Source organism: Stegostoma tigrinum, chromosome 34 (genome assembly GCF_030684315.1).
Source record: "Stegostoma tigrinum isolate sSteTig4 chromosome 34, sSteTig4.hap1, whole genome shotgun sequence".
Lineage (NCBI taxonomy): Eukaryota > Metazoa > Chordata > Chondrichthyes > Orectolobiformes > Stegostomatidae > Stegostoma > Stegostoma tigrinum.
In genome coordinates, this window is record NC_081387.1 from 16,999,409 (window position 1) to 17,017,071 (window position 17,663).

The 17,663-nt window shown below is 45.6% G+C and overlaps 1 protein-coding gene across 3 annotated transcripts in view; it reads left to right on the forward strand.

The window, feature by feature from the left end:
* Positions 1-13,613, forward strand: part of LOC125446601 (E3 ubiquitin-protein ligase TRIM39-like) — a 23,025-nt gene extending 9,412 nt beyond the window's left edge. For 2 of the 3 annotated variants that reach the window (XM_059639543.1, XM_059639544.1), the window contains 4 exons: positions 193-423; positions 4,902-4,924; positions 6,750-6,865; positions 10,468-13,613. In XM_059639543.1, the coding sequence (XP_059495526.1) occupies positions 193-423; positions 4,902-4,924; positions 6,750-6,865; positions 10,468-10,985 (888 nt within the window). In that variant the 3' untranslated portion in view covers positions 10,986-13,613. The remainder of the gene's footprint in view (positions 1-192; positions 424-4,901; positions 4,925-6,749; positions 6,866-10,467) is intronic. The other variant, XM_048520305.2, reaches the window with a different exon arrangement.
* Positions 13,614-17,663: the final 4,050 nt, after the last annotated feature.

The window sequence follows — 17,663 nt, forward strand, 5'->3', positions numbered from 1 at the left end:
GGTGGAGCTGAACAGTGTATGTGCATTTAAGGGGAAGCTGGTTAAACACGTGACGGAGAAAGATATAAAATATGTTAAGTTGGATATGTTCATAAATAAGGGGGAGAAACCTCCCTCAGTGCTGCAAATCCTGTGTAGTTGAAGACACCTAATACTATCTGATCATGATGGGAGGCTGTTTATCTTCCCCAGAAATATGTTGAAGATCTCCGGGAGAATATCATCTCAGAGTTTGCGGAATTGAAGCAGTTTCTCAGGAGCGAAGAGGCAGCCCTGATAGCAAGACTTGAAGAAAAGCAGACGGTCGTGTCACGAGAAATAGAGGATAATATGATAAAGATTTCAACAGACTTGGCTGCTATTAATCAAACAATAAGCAAAGTTGAAAGCTTGCTGGCTTTGCAGGAGGCTGAACTGCTGCAGGTATTCACTTCCCTGCATTGTAAATAAGACAAAGAACTGCAGATGCTGGAGGTCTGATACAAAAACAGAACTTGCTGGAGAAATTCAGCAGGTCTGCAGGATCTTTGGAGAGGAAGCAGAGTTAAAGTTTTGAAAATTGTGACCGGTTCTGGTGAGGCGGATCACTGGGCCCAAAACATTAACTCTCTTTCTCTTTCCACATGTAGTTCCAGGCCTACATTGCAAATAACCTGCTAATTGCACCTCTCAAGTGCTTTGTTCTAGCAAACAAATTGCACAGTCTGATAATTAAACCCGCTGTTAACCTGATTCCAGCGAAACTCGCTGGTTCGTGCTCTTACCCCTGACTGAGAGAATTGAGTCTGCAATCTTGTTTGATGCTTCACTGAAAGTCCTTGAGAGGCATTACCTTTCAAGTGAACTTGGCATTTGATAAGGTTCCCCATGGTAGGCTCATTCAGAAGGTCAGGAAGAATGGGATACAGGGGAACTTAGCTGCCTGGATACAGAATTGGCTGGCCAACAGAAGACAGCGAGTGGTAGTAGAAGGAAAATATTCTGCCTGGAAGTCAGTGGCGAGTGGGGTTCCACGGGGCTCTGTCCTTGGGCCTCAACTGTTTGTAATTTTTACTAATGACTTGGATGAGGGGATTGAAGGATGGGTCAGCAAGTTTGCAGACGACACAAAGGTCGGAGGTGTCGTTGACAGTATAGAGGGCTGTTGTAGGCTGCAGCGGGACATTGACAGGATGCAGAGATGGGCTGAGAGGTGGCAGATGGAGTTCAACCTGGATAAATGCGAGGTGATGCATTTTGGAAGGTCGAATTTGAAAGCTGAGTACAGGATTAAGGATAGGATTCTTGGCAGTGTGGAGGAACAGAGGGATCTTTGGTGTGCAGATACATAGATCCCTTAAAATGGCCACCCAAGTGGACAGAGTTGTTAAGAAAGCATATGGTGTTTTGGCTTTCATTAACAGGGGGATTGAGTTTAAGAGTCGTGAGATCTTGTTGCAGCTCTATAAAACTTTGGTTAGACCGCACTTGGAATACTGCATCCAGTTCTGGTCGCCCTATTATAGGAAAGATGTGGATGCTTTGGAGAGGGTTCAGAGGAGGTTTACCAGGATGCTGCCTGGACTGGAGGGCTTATCTTATGAAGAGAGGTTGACTGAGCTCGGTCTCTTTTCATTGGAGAAAAGGAGGAGGAGAGGGGACCTAACTGAGGTATACAAGATAATGAGAGGCATAGATAGAGTTGATAGCCAGAGACTATTTCCCAGGGCAGAAATGGCTGGCATGAGGGGTCATAGTTTTAAGCTGATTGGAGGAAAGTATAGAGGGGATATCAGAGGCGGGTTCTTTACACAGAGAGTTGTGAGAGCATGGAATGCATTGCCAGCAGCAGTTGTGGAAGCAAGGTCATTGGGGTCATTTAAGAGACTGCTGGACATGCATATGGTCACAGAAATTTGAGGGTGCATACATGAGGATCAATGGTCGGCACAACATTGTGGGCTGAAGGGCCTATTCTGTGCTGTACTGTTCTATGTTCTATGTTCTATGTTCTATGAACTGCATTCATAGAGTCATACAGCACAAAAACATACCCTTCAGCCCAACCAGTCCATGCTGAATATAATCCCAAACTAAACTAGTCCCACCTGCCAGCTCCTGGCCCATTATCATTCCAAACCTCTCCTATTCATGTACTTGTCCAAGTGTCTTAATTGTTGTAACTTGGGAGAGAGTGCCCGCATGGGGGAGGTGCCTGGGCGGGGGGGGGGGGTGGGGGTGGGGAGGGTGGGGCAGGGTCAGAGGCTCCCTATTGCTGGGTGGGTGGGAATGGTTTTTTAGAGCGGGAATGATAGATGAAGGCAAAATGAAGTCGGTGATGGGGTGGAAGACATGAGAAATCAAATAGCACAAGGGCAAGTGGGACAGGGCCGGAAGGGGTGATAACGGGAGGATGGGGGAGGAATAAGGTGTTATAGCCCCTGATTTTTGGATGAGTGTGGAGGTTTGGAATGGAGGATGTGCCCCAGTGGTGTGGTTGGGGGGATGTGCTGCAAGCAGTTCTTGCCATACCCCTCAAATCCAACCTGCCCTTGTTCCACACCCCTTCCATTAGCCCCATTCGCTCATGCCCCCCCTTTGCTGAACCCCGGTTCTGTATTGTGACTCTTCTGTAAGAATGTGACGTCAGCAAAATTCTATGTGAGATAGTGGATCTAGAATTGAAAGCAGGCGTATTTCAGGATCAGCACACGTGTCCGGTTAGCCCGCAGTGGCAGATGTCAGCAGACACTACCACCAGGATTGTTCAAAATGGTAAGCCGGCAACCCAGAACAGAAACAGTGGAAAGATGGGAAATGGGAGAAGGGTTTTGAGAAACATATCAATCATGACCGAATGTTGAAGCAGACTTTATGGGCTGAATGGGCTAATTCTGCTCCTATATCTGATGATGAAACTGTTGACCTCAAAGTTGATTCCAGAAGGCTGGAAAGGACTTCCTGGAATGATGACATCCTCGAGTTTACATCTAACTTCATTGGGACACTGAGGACTAAGAGCAGGAGCAAGCTCGAGAATTAAAATGTCAGGTGACTGGAAGCCTGGGTTCAGTCTTGCGGAGTGAACAGAGGTGTTGAGTTCGGAATTCCAGCGCATGCACTAATTTACTTTCGCTTGGATAGAATAGAATAGCTATTTATGGTCATGCATATCTTCACAAAATAAAAAGGGAATGGTTTGAAAAGTTGCCGTACCACGGCACCTACACTAACGACAGAAGTCTTAAGTAAGAAGGAAAAGGAAGTCAAAGTTTGTTGGGTTCATTTAACAGCTCCTGGGTTCAGCTGGAAAACCGGGCCGAGTTGCCACGCAGGGCCGGGCCAAGACAGCCCTGCCATGCCGAGATGAGATTGCCATGCCGGGGCTAGACCTCAATGCTAAGCTGTTGGAATACCCAGTAGCACCAAAGAAGACCTTCATGATGGGGAGGGAGCAAGGTGCCCAAGCAGGGACAAGAATGCCAGTCCAGTCTGAGACCACCCCTCCTGGACAAGACCGTCTCCACCAAGCCCGTACCGCAATTCCAGGCCATTGGAAGCCACTGTGTCACTGGGCCTGGATCTTGGCCTGGGAGAAGGTGTCTTCCACCCAAGTCGTTAAAAGAAGTTTCGGTCCCGTAATAAATGGAAACATCAAACCAAAAGGATAGCAAAAAGAAATAGACCAGCTCCGGAGGTGGGGAACCCGTAAGTTGTGCTGCTACTCTGCTGCCATCTAGAAAAATAAAGGATATTACTCAAGGAGCCATGTTGCCAAAGGTTTTGCGCCCCCCCACCCCCCAACCCTGCATTGACAGATCCGGACAAACACAAGGCTGTCTAAGTTGAAACAATTACGCCTCGCTAATCAATCCCCACCCTTTCCTCCTGCAGTGAAAATTTACTGTGATTATTGGAAATTAGGTAACCTTGTATCTGTCCCTGATAAGCTCGAGAGGAAAAGCTTCAGCAATGCTTTCTCCTTTGTTAAGCAATAATTTGTTTTCTACTGATTTAGGCTGAGGATTAAACCAGACGTTGGAGAAATCCTCTCCTGCTCATAATGCTGCCGCCGGATCCGCCTGAACTTTCCGTTCAAAGTAATGGTGTTCACTTCAAGCTCATAGCCTAATGACTCAGAGGACAAAGTGCTATCCACTAGGCCATGGCTGTCATCTCAGAGTGTATTTAAACACAGAGGCATAAGTGCTTTGGGAGCAATAGTATATCAGGGCAGCCAGCCTTTATACAGGCCTGTGCCATCTATTGCGTAAGTTGTTTTGCAAACACAAATATTGCACAAAGTCAGAATAACTCCCAATGGGACTTGAGGTTAGCTGCTCATTGGCTTTCCATTAATATTTACAGATGTTTCAGAACAAAGACAGCAGATTAGACAAATTACTGAAAATTAGTTCCTGACAAGTCACAATTTATATAGAAGGAGAAAATGATGTAATGTTTCACACTGATGCCTTGACACCAGAAATAATTACTTCTGGTAACAGATCTAAAATAATAGTTCTGATTCTGTCCAAAGACCTGGCAGACCTGCTGAGCATTTTCAGTTTTTTTAATTCATATCTCCAGCTGGTACATGATTTTAATTCTGCACATCTTTGTGTGTGTGTGTGTGCGCGCGCACATGCCTGCATGGTATATGCTTTTTTGAGTGTTTGTGCATATTTATTTGTGTCTGTTTCTGGGAGTGTGTGTGCATTTGTTTGTGGGTATGAGTGCATTTTTTGAGTTTGTGCATGTATTAGTGTGTCTGTGTGTGTGTATTTGTTTGTGTGAGTCTGTGTGTGTTTGTCCATGTGAGTGTACATTTGTGTCTGTATTTGTGTGAATGCCTGTCTCTGTTTACACTCATCTCCTCTGTGAAAGTGTTTTTCTGATTTGAGCTTCTGTTTTCATTCTAGGATATGAGGTCCAATGTCAAATGGTACGAAATATTTTGCTGTATCCTTAACCAATGGATGAGCCTCAATGCATCACCCCTTTCTATCTCTAAGACCTTCTCCAACCCTACCACTGCCTCAGATCTTTGTGCTGTTCTAATTCTGGCCCCATGCACAATCTGTCAGTCCCCTGGGCACCTGGACACTAATCTTTCAAATTTGCAACAAAACTGCTTCCCTGTCAACCTTTCTTCCACCCTATAAGATGCTCTGTAAAATCATTATCATCTTTGACCAAGTCTAGTATCCCCCTGATTAAACATCTTTGGTGGCTTGACGTCAGGTTTTTCTTCATAACCTTAAGTTCTGTCCACGCATATCCCCTGTAGGGATGGTGGTACAATGGTAATGTCACTGGGTTAGTACTTGTAAGGCGAATGCTCTGAGGGAATATTGGTTCAAATCTCACCATAGCAGCATGCAGAGTTTAAATTCAGTTAACCAACGTGGAATTGTAAGCTAGTCTCAGTGATGTGGCCATAACACCACGGTCAAGTGTTGTTTAAAAACCTATTTGGTTCATGCAAAGGAAATCTGCCATCCTTACCTGGTCTGGCCTCCATGTGACTCCAGACCCACAGAAAAGTTCAACAACATCCTGATTTAAAAACTGCTTAGCCATGTATTTCTTTCCATGGCCTCACCCCTCCTGGCTTCTGTAACTACTTCCAGCTCTGGGAACTAGCGCTGGCGTCTGTCCACTCCCTATATCCTGTTGCACTGTTGACAGCTCTGCTTTCAGATGCTGAAATTTCCACTCGAAACCCGTCCACCTCGCTCAAAGTGCTCCCTCTAACCTATGATTCTTTGGTCTCTTGATATAATGTTTCCTCATGTGGACGGCTGTCAAATGTGTGATAATCACTGTAGTGGAACGCCACATGAAATGAAGGTGCTGCGTAAATACAAGTTGCTGTTGCTCCAGCAGTTTGGAACGGGTGAGTAGGACGGGCTGTGAAATCACACGTGCGGTCTCTGTGGCAGCTTGGCTGGTGGTGTGGAGCATAGGGAAGGGCCACCCCTTTTGGAAGCGGGGGGGAGTGTAGACATCCAGTAATAACTCTGCAATGAAGTGGCAAGAAGTGGACTCTTTCAGCCCCACTGTGATGTGACGCTGAAGGCTTGCTCTGCGCTCCGAGGGAGCCCAGCCAGTGCAAGGTGATGCTCCAGACGTTGCCTCGGGAATTCAAGAGCCGGTTTGGGACTTGATTGATTGAATCCCTACAGTGTGGAAGCAGGCCGTTCAGCCTATACTGACCCTCCAGAGAGCATCCCACCCAGACCCAACCCCCTACCCTATCTATCCCTGCAGTCTGCATTTTCCACAGTCAATCCACCTAACCTGTACACCTTTGGGCTGCAGGAGGAAACAGCAGTGCCCAGAGGAAACCCACACAGAGAGGGTGGGATTGAACCCAGGTCCCTGGTGCTGTAAGGCAGCGGTGCTAGCCACTGAGCCACGGTATTCCTAGTATCACATCCAAAGTGACAGCTGGCCTTTTACCTTTACTTTGGCCAATATGTGGCTTCTTACCTGCTCACCAAGAAGTCTTCCTGAATATTGTGCTTTTGAGTGCCGTGAGGATTGCCAAATGCTTTAAACACAAAAGGGAGCATAGGGGAGCACACGGGCCACCAATTACATATTCCCTGCTACTCTATGCTTTCACTTCTGCACAGATTAAAACTGGGGAAGATTCCAACATTAGGAGCCAGCCTGCATTTTGCTGTACACAGTTTGAAATGCACACGGTTGATGTGTTTAATAACTGCGCTTGGAAAATTAATTAATTTCCAATTTTTGCTCAGGTCCAGAGTCGAATATCAAGGTCCCAAAACACTTTCTGTTTCTCTGGCCCTGGGAGAGTTCAGTGGGCCTGTGCAATACACAGTATGGAGACGAATGCTGAAGGAAATAAAGACAGGTAACATTAGATCTTTCTGTTGATGGAGGTGAGGGAGGTGGGAACGCACAGATTCAGGTTACACAAATGACCATTAGTAATAATACGTTAGCCAAGGTACCTGGTATCATTTTAAACAATTTGACTGGTTATCACATAGAAACTGAGCTTTAATTGTTCAGTGTTTAATGTTTAACATCAATTGGGTGGAGAGTGAGTCCAAAACAGCCTTTATGTCCCAGCTCTGTTTTCTCTCAAATTCAGAAGGGATGGGGTGATCTGATCGAAATCTTCAAGATATTAGCAGGGAAAGACAGGATAGATAAAGATAAATGACTTCCACCAGTTACAGATTTTAGAACTGGGGACACAGTCTGAGAGTTAGGGCCAGACCATTCAGGAGAGATGTTAATAAACATTTCTGCACACAAAGGGTGATCGATGTTTTGAATTCTGTTCCTCAAACTGCATTGGTTTTGAGTTTTAAATCTGGGAGAGATAAATTTTTGTTAAACAAAGGTGTTAAGAGTGTTAGGCCATGGGCTCGAGGGGCTGAATGGCCTACACCTGTTCCTAACCTATGGCTTAGGTTAAAATCGGACCCTAACATTTCCGGGTCGGGACAGCAGATCTTCTTGGAAGGAAATTCGTGAATCCATTGGAGTTTCTTTTTAAATGGCAGCTGACAGCTTCAAAAACACAAGACAAATCTTTACCTGTTGATTTTATTTGCAACACAGCAATCAAATTTTTAAAACTGGGGTTGTGATCTCGTAGAATCTCTGCCATGAGGAAGCAGGCCACCAGCCCTCTGAAGAGCATCACACCCAGACCCAACTGTATCCCTGCATTTCCATGGCTAATCCACCTAGCCTGCATACCATGGGCAATTTAGCACAGCCAATCCACCCTAACCTGCACATCTTTGGACTGTGGGAAGAAACTCATGCAGAACAAGCAAATTCCACATAAGAAAGTTGCCTGAGAATGGAATCAAACCCAGGTCCTTGGTACTGTGAGGCAGAGGTGCTAGCCACTGAGCTACCACTGTTTTCAAATTCTCATAATTCATTCCAAATATTGTTTGTATTCACGGACATCATTGTCCAACAGTGAAATAAAAAGCAGCACTGCTATGAAAACCTATTGGTCATCAGTCCAGATACAAACTCTGTACATGATTCCGATCTGTGAAGATTTTAATTCAATCTTTTCAAAGTAGGCAGAAATTTCAAACACAGCCAAATATGGGTCACTCAGTATAGGAATTGGAAGTGGAAGGTGTAGCTGACTGCATTGGGTTCCTGCAGTTGTGACAGATTTAAGATCCTATGGGATAACTGTGAGGGAGACGGTTATTTATGTGTTTGTTGGGAGCTCATCAAATATAAACAATGATACAGAAAACAAGAGCAGGAAAAGGTCATGCAACCCATCCAGCCTGCTGTGCTGTTCAGTACAATCCAAGGCTAATCATCCAACTCAGTCCCCTGTTTCTGTGTTCTCCTCCATACCTTTTGATCCCTTTATCCCCAAGGACTATATCCAACTCCTTCTTAATTATATGCTTTGGCAGTGAATTCCACAGGCTCAACACTCTCTGGGGTGAAGACATTTCTCCTCAACTCAGTCCTCAATGGCCTACTGTTGTCCTTTATATTGTAGCACCCTGGTCATCGGGAATGTCCTTCTAACATTGACCATCAGTAGTCCTGCTAAAACTTTAAAGATTTATCAGCTGTAAGTAATTTGTCCCAACTAAACAACTTGAAAAGAAGTAATTAATTCACTGGGAGTAATCTGAGATCCCCCAAGAACATAAAAGCTTCTGCATAATGAACGACGTTGCTTTATATTCTTTATACATTTTAAGAGTTGTTCATTCAGTGAAGTTAGAATGCTGTAATAATACCACATTGAGTGGCATATGAGGGCAGGAAGTTTACTCCGATGGTGCATTTTTGGATCCTGGACACACTGATAAACCTGTTATTTACTGTCCAATGCTATACAGTTGAGCATGGCTACTCTACATCAGAATGTAACAAGCACAGAGGTTTGCTGGAGAAACTCAGCAGGTCTGGCAGAGAGAACAACAAAGTTAATGTTTTGGGTCCAGTACAACTGCTTCAGAACTGAAAGGAAGTCACATACATTGCTGAGGGACTGGAGTCACATATAAGCCAGACTGGGTAAGGATGGCAGGCTTCCTTCCTTAAAGACCATTAGTCCACCAGATGGGTTTTTCTGACAATCTCCAGAGTCATTTGTGCTGATGACAGATCTTTGTATCCAACTTTCTTCAATCCCTGAAAAAAAACTTCACTTTTTTTTCAAACTGTCCCAGTGGGATTTGAAATCACCTCCTGTGGGATAATTATGTAAAAGTGATTGCATGTTGTGCAGTGCACTCAACTTGCCTTCGTGTTAAAAGCTGATGGTGACTGAGATATTGTGGGTAATGGGCAACCGATTTGCTGTTGTTGATTATGCTGCCCGGGACTCAGTGACTTGAGAATTTGGGACCAGGGCTTTGCTGTGCTGTCAAATTACAGCACTGGAATAATCCAGTTGTCACACTCAATCGAGAGGGATATGACTTGGACCTTGCTCACAAATCCTTCTGTGCCCACAGGCCAGGAATGAAGGGTTTGGGGGCGATGTTGGCATGGGTGGGCACACAAAGCAGCTGCTGTTGATAAGTGATAATGGGAACTGCAGATGCTGTAGAATCTAAGATAAGAAAGTGTGGGGCTGGAGGGACGCAGCAGGCCAAGCAGCATCTCAGGAGCACAAAAGCTGACGTTTCGGGCCTAGACCCTTCATCAGAGAGGAGGCTTTCTGATGAAGGATCTAGGCCCGAAACGTCAGCTTTTGTGCTCCTGAGATGCTGCTTGGCCTGCTGTGTTCATCCAGCTTCACATTTTGTTATCTTAGGTGCTGTTGGTCGGCTGTTGTAACCCCATCACCATCGCCCAGTGATGTATACATCTGTCAATTTCCATGTCTACCACTAGAGCGGATAGAGTGAGGCTCAGCAGGATGTTGCCAGGTACAGAGAAATTTTAGTTGACAAACTGAGCTATGAGTAGAGACTAGAGAGACTTGGATTATCTTCTCTAGGGCAGAGAAGGCTGAGGGGGAGCCTGACGGGGGTGTATAAGGTGTTGAGGGTTATGGACAAGGTGAATGGAGTGCAGATGTTCTGCTGGGTTGGGGGGGGGTGAGTCAGGAGGGGGCACAGTTTTAGGGTAAGGGGCAGAAGATTCAGATGAGGATTTGGGAATATACTTTTCTTTCTCAACGAAATGGGGGCCGGAAACCCCGCAAATTTGTTCAAAAAAGAAAATTTGGACAGCCCCTTCAAAAAAAAATCATAATATTCAAGGATGTGGGACAAGTGCAGGAAGTTGGGATCAGCGCGCTTTTAAACGGGGGGAGTTGATGTCAGCACAGACGCGATGGGCCGAAGGGCTTTTTCCACGCCCTGTGGACTGAGGGGAAGGAGGTGGGCTGGGGTTATAACAGGATGCTAGGCTGGTGCCGCTGCTCGGGTGGTTTTGCGCCCACCCCCCCCAACAACACGCCACTGCGTTTTGGTCTCAAACTGTGCCCCGCTTCAGTTCCAGTGCCGGTGGTCATCGATCCCAAGACGGCGCATCCCCACCTCAGCCTGTCGGCCGATTGCCGGCGACTGCACGCCGCCAGCGGGAAGCAGCAGTCCAGGCGCCCGTGCAGGTTCGGCCGCTGCCTCTGCGCCCTGGGCTCGGAGGGATTCACCTCGGGGACCGTCTACTGGGAGGTGAAGGTGAGGACCAACTGGGAGTGGGTGATCGGGGTGGCCCCGCAAGCTATCGTCGGGCTGAAGGGCCGCGGGCCCGAGGGTCGCGTCTGGGCCCTGAGGAGATCGGGCGAGGAATACTCGGCCCTGACCTCGCCTCACACCCCCCTGCACCTCAGTGTCAAGCCGCAGAAGATTGGCGTCTATCTAGATTACCAGGCAGGACAGCTATCCTTCTACAACGCTGACGACATGTCTCACCTCTACACTTTCACCGAAACCTTCAGTGAGGAACTCTATCCTTACTTCTACACTGGCTGCAAAATGGACCCGCTAAAGCTGGTGAGCTTGCGTTTTTAAAGAACGGGAGAGGCCAGCTCCATTTTTATACTTTACATAGAAACAGGAGACAGCCATTCAACACATCAGAATCATAGAGTGCAGCACGGAAACTCGGTCCAGCTCGTGCATGTTCACCGGACACTCTAAATTAACCCCATTTGGCCCACACCCCTCTTAAACCCTTGCTATTCATATGCCCATCCAGATCACTTTTAAATGTTTTAATTGTATCGGCTTCCTCTGGCAGCTCAGTCCATTCATACACCACCCTCTGCGTGGGAAAAGTTGCCCCTTCAGTTCCTTCAATATCTTTCACCCTAAACATGTGCTCCCTTGTTTTGAACTCACCTGCCCTGCGTCAACTTATTCACCCTTTCCATGGCCCTCATGATTTTATGAACCTTTAGAAGGTCATCCCTGAGCCTTCGACGCTCCAGGAAAAATAGCCCCAGCCTGTGTTCAGCCTCTCCCTATAGCTCAAAACCTCCAGACCTGGCAACATCCCTGAAAGGGTGCAAAAAATATTTACAGGTTTTGCTGTCCACTACACCCATTTTGATGTCATCTGCAAATTTATTAACCATACCCGGTCCATCATTCAGTCAGATCGAGAACCGATTTGTATCTTAACTCCTGTTTATGTGCTGGGCTCCCTATCCATTGACAAACAAAAAATATCAGGGATAACAGGGTGTAGAGCTGGGTGAACACGGCAGGCCAAGCAGCATCAGAGGAGCAGGAAGTCTGATGTTTCGGGCCTAGACCCTTCTTCAGCGAAAAAAAACAAAAAATTATCTATCAGTTTTGACATTTTCAGTGCCCCACCCCAACCTTCCACTGTGCCAAGGAATGCTCGCTGACAGCACTCCTGTTTCCAGTCTTCAGGTTATTCTCCCGCTGTTCAGGATCTAATCCCACCTCCCCCCACCAAAGTTCCCGACCCAGGGAAACTGTTTCTCCTTTTCTATTCTGTGAAACCCTTTTGATGTTTGTAACGTCAGGTTAGTCGACTGGGGAACTGAGTAGCATAATGTAACCCTCTAAAGCCCAACAGGTATCAAAATGTCGAAATGTTCTCTTGGGTGATGCTCATCTGAGTTTAGCATTCGGTTGTGTTAACAACAGAAGTATTGATGAAATGTAACCTTATCCTGATTATTTGTGATATTCTGACACAACCTTTTTACTAGGATAATAAAATGTGAGGCTGGATGAACACAGCAGGCCAAGCAGCATCTCAGGAGCACAACTAGGATGTTGCCTGGTATGGAGGGAAGGTCTTACGAGGAAAGGCTGAGGGACTTGAGGCTGTTTTCATTAGAGAGAAGAAGGTTGAGAGGTGACTTAATTGAAACATATAAAATAATCAGAGGGTGAGATAGGGTGGATAGGGAGAGCCTTTTTCCTCGGATGGTGACAGCGAGCACGAGGGGGCATAGCTTTAAATTGAGGGGTGAAAGATATAGGACAGATATCAGAGGTAGTTTCTTTACTGAGAGAGTAGTAAGGGAATGGAACGCTTTGCCTGCAATGGTAGTAGATTCGCCAACTTTAGGTACATTTAAGTCGTCATTGGACAAGCATATGGACGCACATGGAATAGTGTAGGTTAGATGGGCTTGAGATCGGTATGACAGGTCAGCACGACATCGAGGGCTGAAGGGCCTGTACTGTGCTGTAATGTTCTATGTTATGTTCTAACCTAGAATCCAATTCACCTGCCCTGCCTCCACCACTTTGCTTTCTCACCATCGCCTTGTCCTTGAAGTAACAGCTTATCGAGGGCCAAAAAAACCTTTCATTCACTGCCACTAAGAGGAGTTAAAGCAAATTATTTAGATCCATATCAGGGCAAGCAAGAGGCTGAGTGAGAAACGAGGCGTTGTTAGGGGTTTTTGCACCACAGTGGTAGTGTCTTTGCCTCTGGGATGGAAGGCCTGGTTTCAAGGACCACTTGTGCCAGAGGCGTATCTCAAACTAACTATTTCAAACATCTTAAAGGATTTACCAATCAGGCAAAAGTGGTGTTGAGAAGCAGTTCACACAGACTAGGAACACCAGTAAGGATTTGTTCATAAGTTTTCAACTACTATTATTAGGAGAACAACATCATCACAGTTACTCTAACCCTTTTCCAAATTCTATTTGTGCTGCAAATCCAATCATTACTTTACAAGTAGCAGCACATTTTCTAAACTTCATTGCATGAGTTGAAATTGTCTTGTTACATTTTGATTTGCAGATTATTTACAATTGTATTTCTTCACCAATGTATGAATTAGCGAGATCTAGAACTGATAATAAGCCTTTGATATTGAACCTGTTCATTGCACAATAATATGGCACTTTTGCCTGGGTTCAAGTCCCAACTGCTCCAGAGATGTACAATAAAACTTCTGAACGGGTCGATTAGAAATATGTAAACTGCTTTAAAATTACACTGAATCATTTCCTGCATATTTTTTGTTTGCTTATTATTAGATGGAATGTAAAAGTGCAATGTTCAGATTAATTTATATAAGTGATTGAATTAATATATACATGTATAATAGAGTGGTGATGTTGTGAGCCGTCATGATTTTGAAACATCTCAGCATGGGTATTGATGTTTGAAATTGTAATTATCATATTATTTACAATAAAGAATTTTACAGCTTTGCAAATGCATCTGTTAACGATGACTGGTAATCTTTGTTGGTGTGGTGTTGTCTTTAATGTTTCACCACAACACACGAGCCCGCAAGGAAGAAGGAAAAGAAAAAAACAATAAGTTACAATGACGAATTATCAGAAAGATATTTGCATTAATTCACATGATTCAGTGTCAGTAAAGTCTGTGTACAGTATGGTTCAGCACCACCGTTTCCAGTTCAACTGGAGGATGAGCAATAAATGCTGACCCAGCCAGCAATCTGTCAAATCCCAAAAACAAATGAAATGAAACTTGTACTTCCTGCAAAATGAACATCATTTTCAGTGGGTTTACCTATTCTGACCCTGAGCAATGTTCTGCTTTTGCCTGCACGTCTCTTAGAGCTGAATCAATCGAAAATTGTGGAAGGGGATAAAGACAGTGAACTCCCCAGTACCTGAAGGAGGTGAGCTGGGATAAAATTCCACACCCAAATCCAGCTGACTTCCCAGGGAATGTGAGGGAATATCAGGACAGCACCAACTCTGAATGTCAGCTGCTTGGCTGAACCAGACTAGAGGAACACGCTCACAGATCTTCCTTCTTCATGGATCTTCTGATTGTCCGGCCTGACTTTTATGGGAATCTGGGTGAAATGAGCATGTTCTCTATCGAACACCAGGGAATTTTACAGTGGGAAAGGGGAGATATTCCTAAAGCGATATACCATTTTGGGGTGGGGGGGGGTTGGGGTGGTGGCTAAAAATTCAGCCTTGAATAAGGGGGCATAAATTTGGAGAGCAGTGGATTGGTGATGTTCCTTTCTCATTACAGTCAGCTGACCCATCCCCACTCGATCTGTTCCCTACTGAGCTTGAATTACCCACTCCCCGCTGGCCCTTGTCTGGATCCATTGCTAATCAATCCATCACTTCTCTGCACCAATGATGAGTTCAGAAGAACTGTTTTTATCTTTCTTAAAAATCATTTATTCTTTGGATGAGGGCAGCAATGACTGGGCCAGCGTTTATGGTCCAGAGGGCAGCTTAAGAGTCACCCACATTGCTGTGGGTCTGGAGTCACATGTCAGCCAAACCAGATAAGGACAACAGCTTCCTTCCCTGAAGGGCATTTGTACACCAGATGGGTTTTTGCTCTCACCATCAGGGATTGGCTTCATCATCATCATCATATTTTTCTTCCAGATTTTCTTATTAATTGAATTCAAATTCCACCATCTACCAAGGCCCAGCCAGCAATGTCCACATCCCATGAATGAATAAAATAAAACCTCATCCCGACCCATAAATCCTGCCAGTCTTTGAACTAACAGGTGGCATTGAAACTGCCCCTTCATCCTTATATATCTTTTAACTTGCCATGAGGTAATTTCAGTTCATGACCTCTGGTCAGATAGCCCGTTATCATGACCATGACATAATCTCACCCAGTGTTCACGCCAAACTAGCCCCTGGCTACTAATACAGGCCCAAGCTCATTGCAGTGTGCTTGCCCGCTGGTGAAATTTGAAGCCTTTGAAGGGTCGTTGCTGCTATATTGTAGGGCATCGTGGCATGCTCAACTGCGATGAAGTTTCCACCTCCTGTTACAAACCTGTCCCTGCATCAATTGTCTTCCATACGGTAGATCTCTGTTTTATTCAGGGTGCTAACATGGCATGTTGGAATGACTGCCCATTGCAGGATTCATGTGGGTAATCTGCCTGTCAATTTGCAGTCATGTCAGCAGGGCCTGTAATCCATCTCCCTGCGTACTGGACTCAGATACAGCTTAACATCCTGTCTGGAGTGCTGTCATGTAGCGTTGGAAACCAATGAGCCACCACGTCAGTGTGCCTCTTTGCGAGAGGCACACAGGCTAAGTCCCAATCCCACAGCGTTTGCCCTTGCGTCCTGTAAATGTTCATCCTCGGGGAATTGTTTGAATCTAAGGCTGAGGTTGAATCTGCCTCCTCCACGACCTGAAGCCATGCATTCCAGACCACTGCGTTGAAAAGGTTTCCCTCACGTCACTCAGCGATAGTAAAAACTGCCGGTGCTGGAGTACAGTGTGGAGCTGGAGGAACACAGCAGCCAGGCAGCATCAGAGGAGCAGGAAAGCTGGTGTTTCGCGTCGGGGCCCCTCCTCACCTCTTTTTTTTGCCAGTCACTTTAAATCTATGTCCTCTGACCCCTTCCGACAATGGGATCAATTCCCCTGATCTACTCTGGAACATTCACGATTTTGAATGCCTCGATTGGAATTTCTCTCAACTTTCTTTTCCTGAGTAGAGCGGCTACAGCTTCTCCGATCGGATGATGTAGACGATCCTCAACCCTGGGAGGATTCTCATAAATCCTCCCTGCAGCATCTCTGATCCCTTCAGATCCCTAGTCAAGTGAAACGAAACCCGGTGTTCGCTTTGTTCCAGGAAAACATTGCAGGAAGCGTGGGATTCTCCACAGGAAAATGAAAAAATATGGATCACAAAGAATGAAGACACGGCATATCTGAAGATCCTGAAGGTGAGATCGTGGAATATCGAATGTTGCTCTGATATTATTATCAGAGGCAAGCTGCCCCAAAACCATCAACCTGTTCTAAAGGCAACACGGACACATTTTTTTAAAAAAATCATTCGTGGGTGGGACTTAGAACTAACTGCAAGATTGCAAAATGGTGGTCGAGTTTATTGTTGCAGTTCTACATTTCACTTTGGGAACTGTAGGTAATAGACGTACAGATGGACATCTTTCTGGCTGCAAATCAACCCGTCAACTAGCTCATGCCTCCCACTGTCCTCACCATTCCGGGAGGAGCCTGCACACAGCTAAACTGATCGATTCCCCAAGGATTTATTCCCCGGTTTTAGCATCTTCCTATCTCAAAGACACCTATGTCCTCAGGCAAATCACTTTGTTGATCCTGCTGGAGCCTCACAATCTCCTCTGTGACTCCAATTCTATTAAATCGCAGCTGCTTTGGAAGTCTAGGATAATGAAATGTGAGGCTGGATGAACACAGCAGGCCCAGCAGCATCTCAGGAGCACAAAAGCTGATGTTTTGGGCCTAGACCCTTTGACCCTTTGGAAGTCTGACAACTTACTTCCTCACGTCTTTCCATACCTAATGCCTGACTTCTCAGCTCACAGCGTCTCAGTGGTTAGCGCAGCTGCCAGGGACCTGGGTTCAGTTCCGCCCTCGGGTCACTGACTGTGTGGCGTTTGCACATTCTCCACTGTCTGCGTGGGTTTCCTCCGGGTGCTCCAGTTTCCTCTCACATTCCAAACATGTGCAGTTTAGGTAGGTTGGCCATGCTACATTGCCTATGGTGTCTAGCAATTTTAGGTTAGGTAGATTAGCCATGTAAAATGTGGTGTTATAGGCCTGCTGGGATGCTCTTTGGAAGATCGGTGCAGACTTGATGGGCTGAATGGCCTGCTTCTGGACTATTGGGACCCTATGAAGTCTATCCTTTCAGACAGTAACAGTGTCTTCGCTTGAGCAGCCTATGTTGCTGCACCATTATCTTCAGTTGCCAAGATCCCATGCTCCTTAAATCTCTCCATTGCTCCTCCAGAAACTTAGAATTTGAGCTGGCCTTTGGTCAGCTATCCAGATAGCGTGGCGTTAAATAATTTTTGGGAACATTCCTCTTATGCACACACTAAAAGCTCTATTGTAACTGAAGTCATCCGTTAACTTCATTTTTGTTTGTTACCTTTTATTTTCAAATCCCTCCATGGTCTCACCCCTCCCTACCTCTGCAAGATCCCTCAGTTCCCCCAGTCCCCACAACCCATCAAGATAGCATATTGAAAGTATATTGTAGTTACTACTGAAATGTCACACTGCTGATGAAAACTAGTCTTTTATGGATCTCTACAACACAATGGGAAATTCTCACAGACAGGCCTCAATTTAGTAATTAACACAGTCTCACTCTTTCCCATTCTAGGCTGTATTTAACTGAATGAAGATTTTTGGCTGCTGGAATAAAAAAGGCATTCTTATGAAAGTATCCACTGTCATAGCTGCGCGTTAGCTGAACTAACAGCGAATGA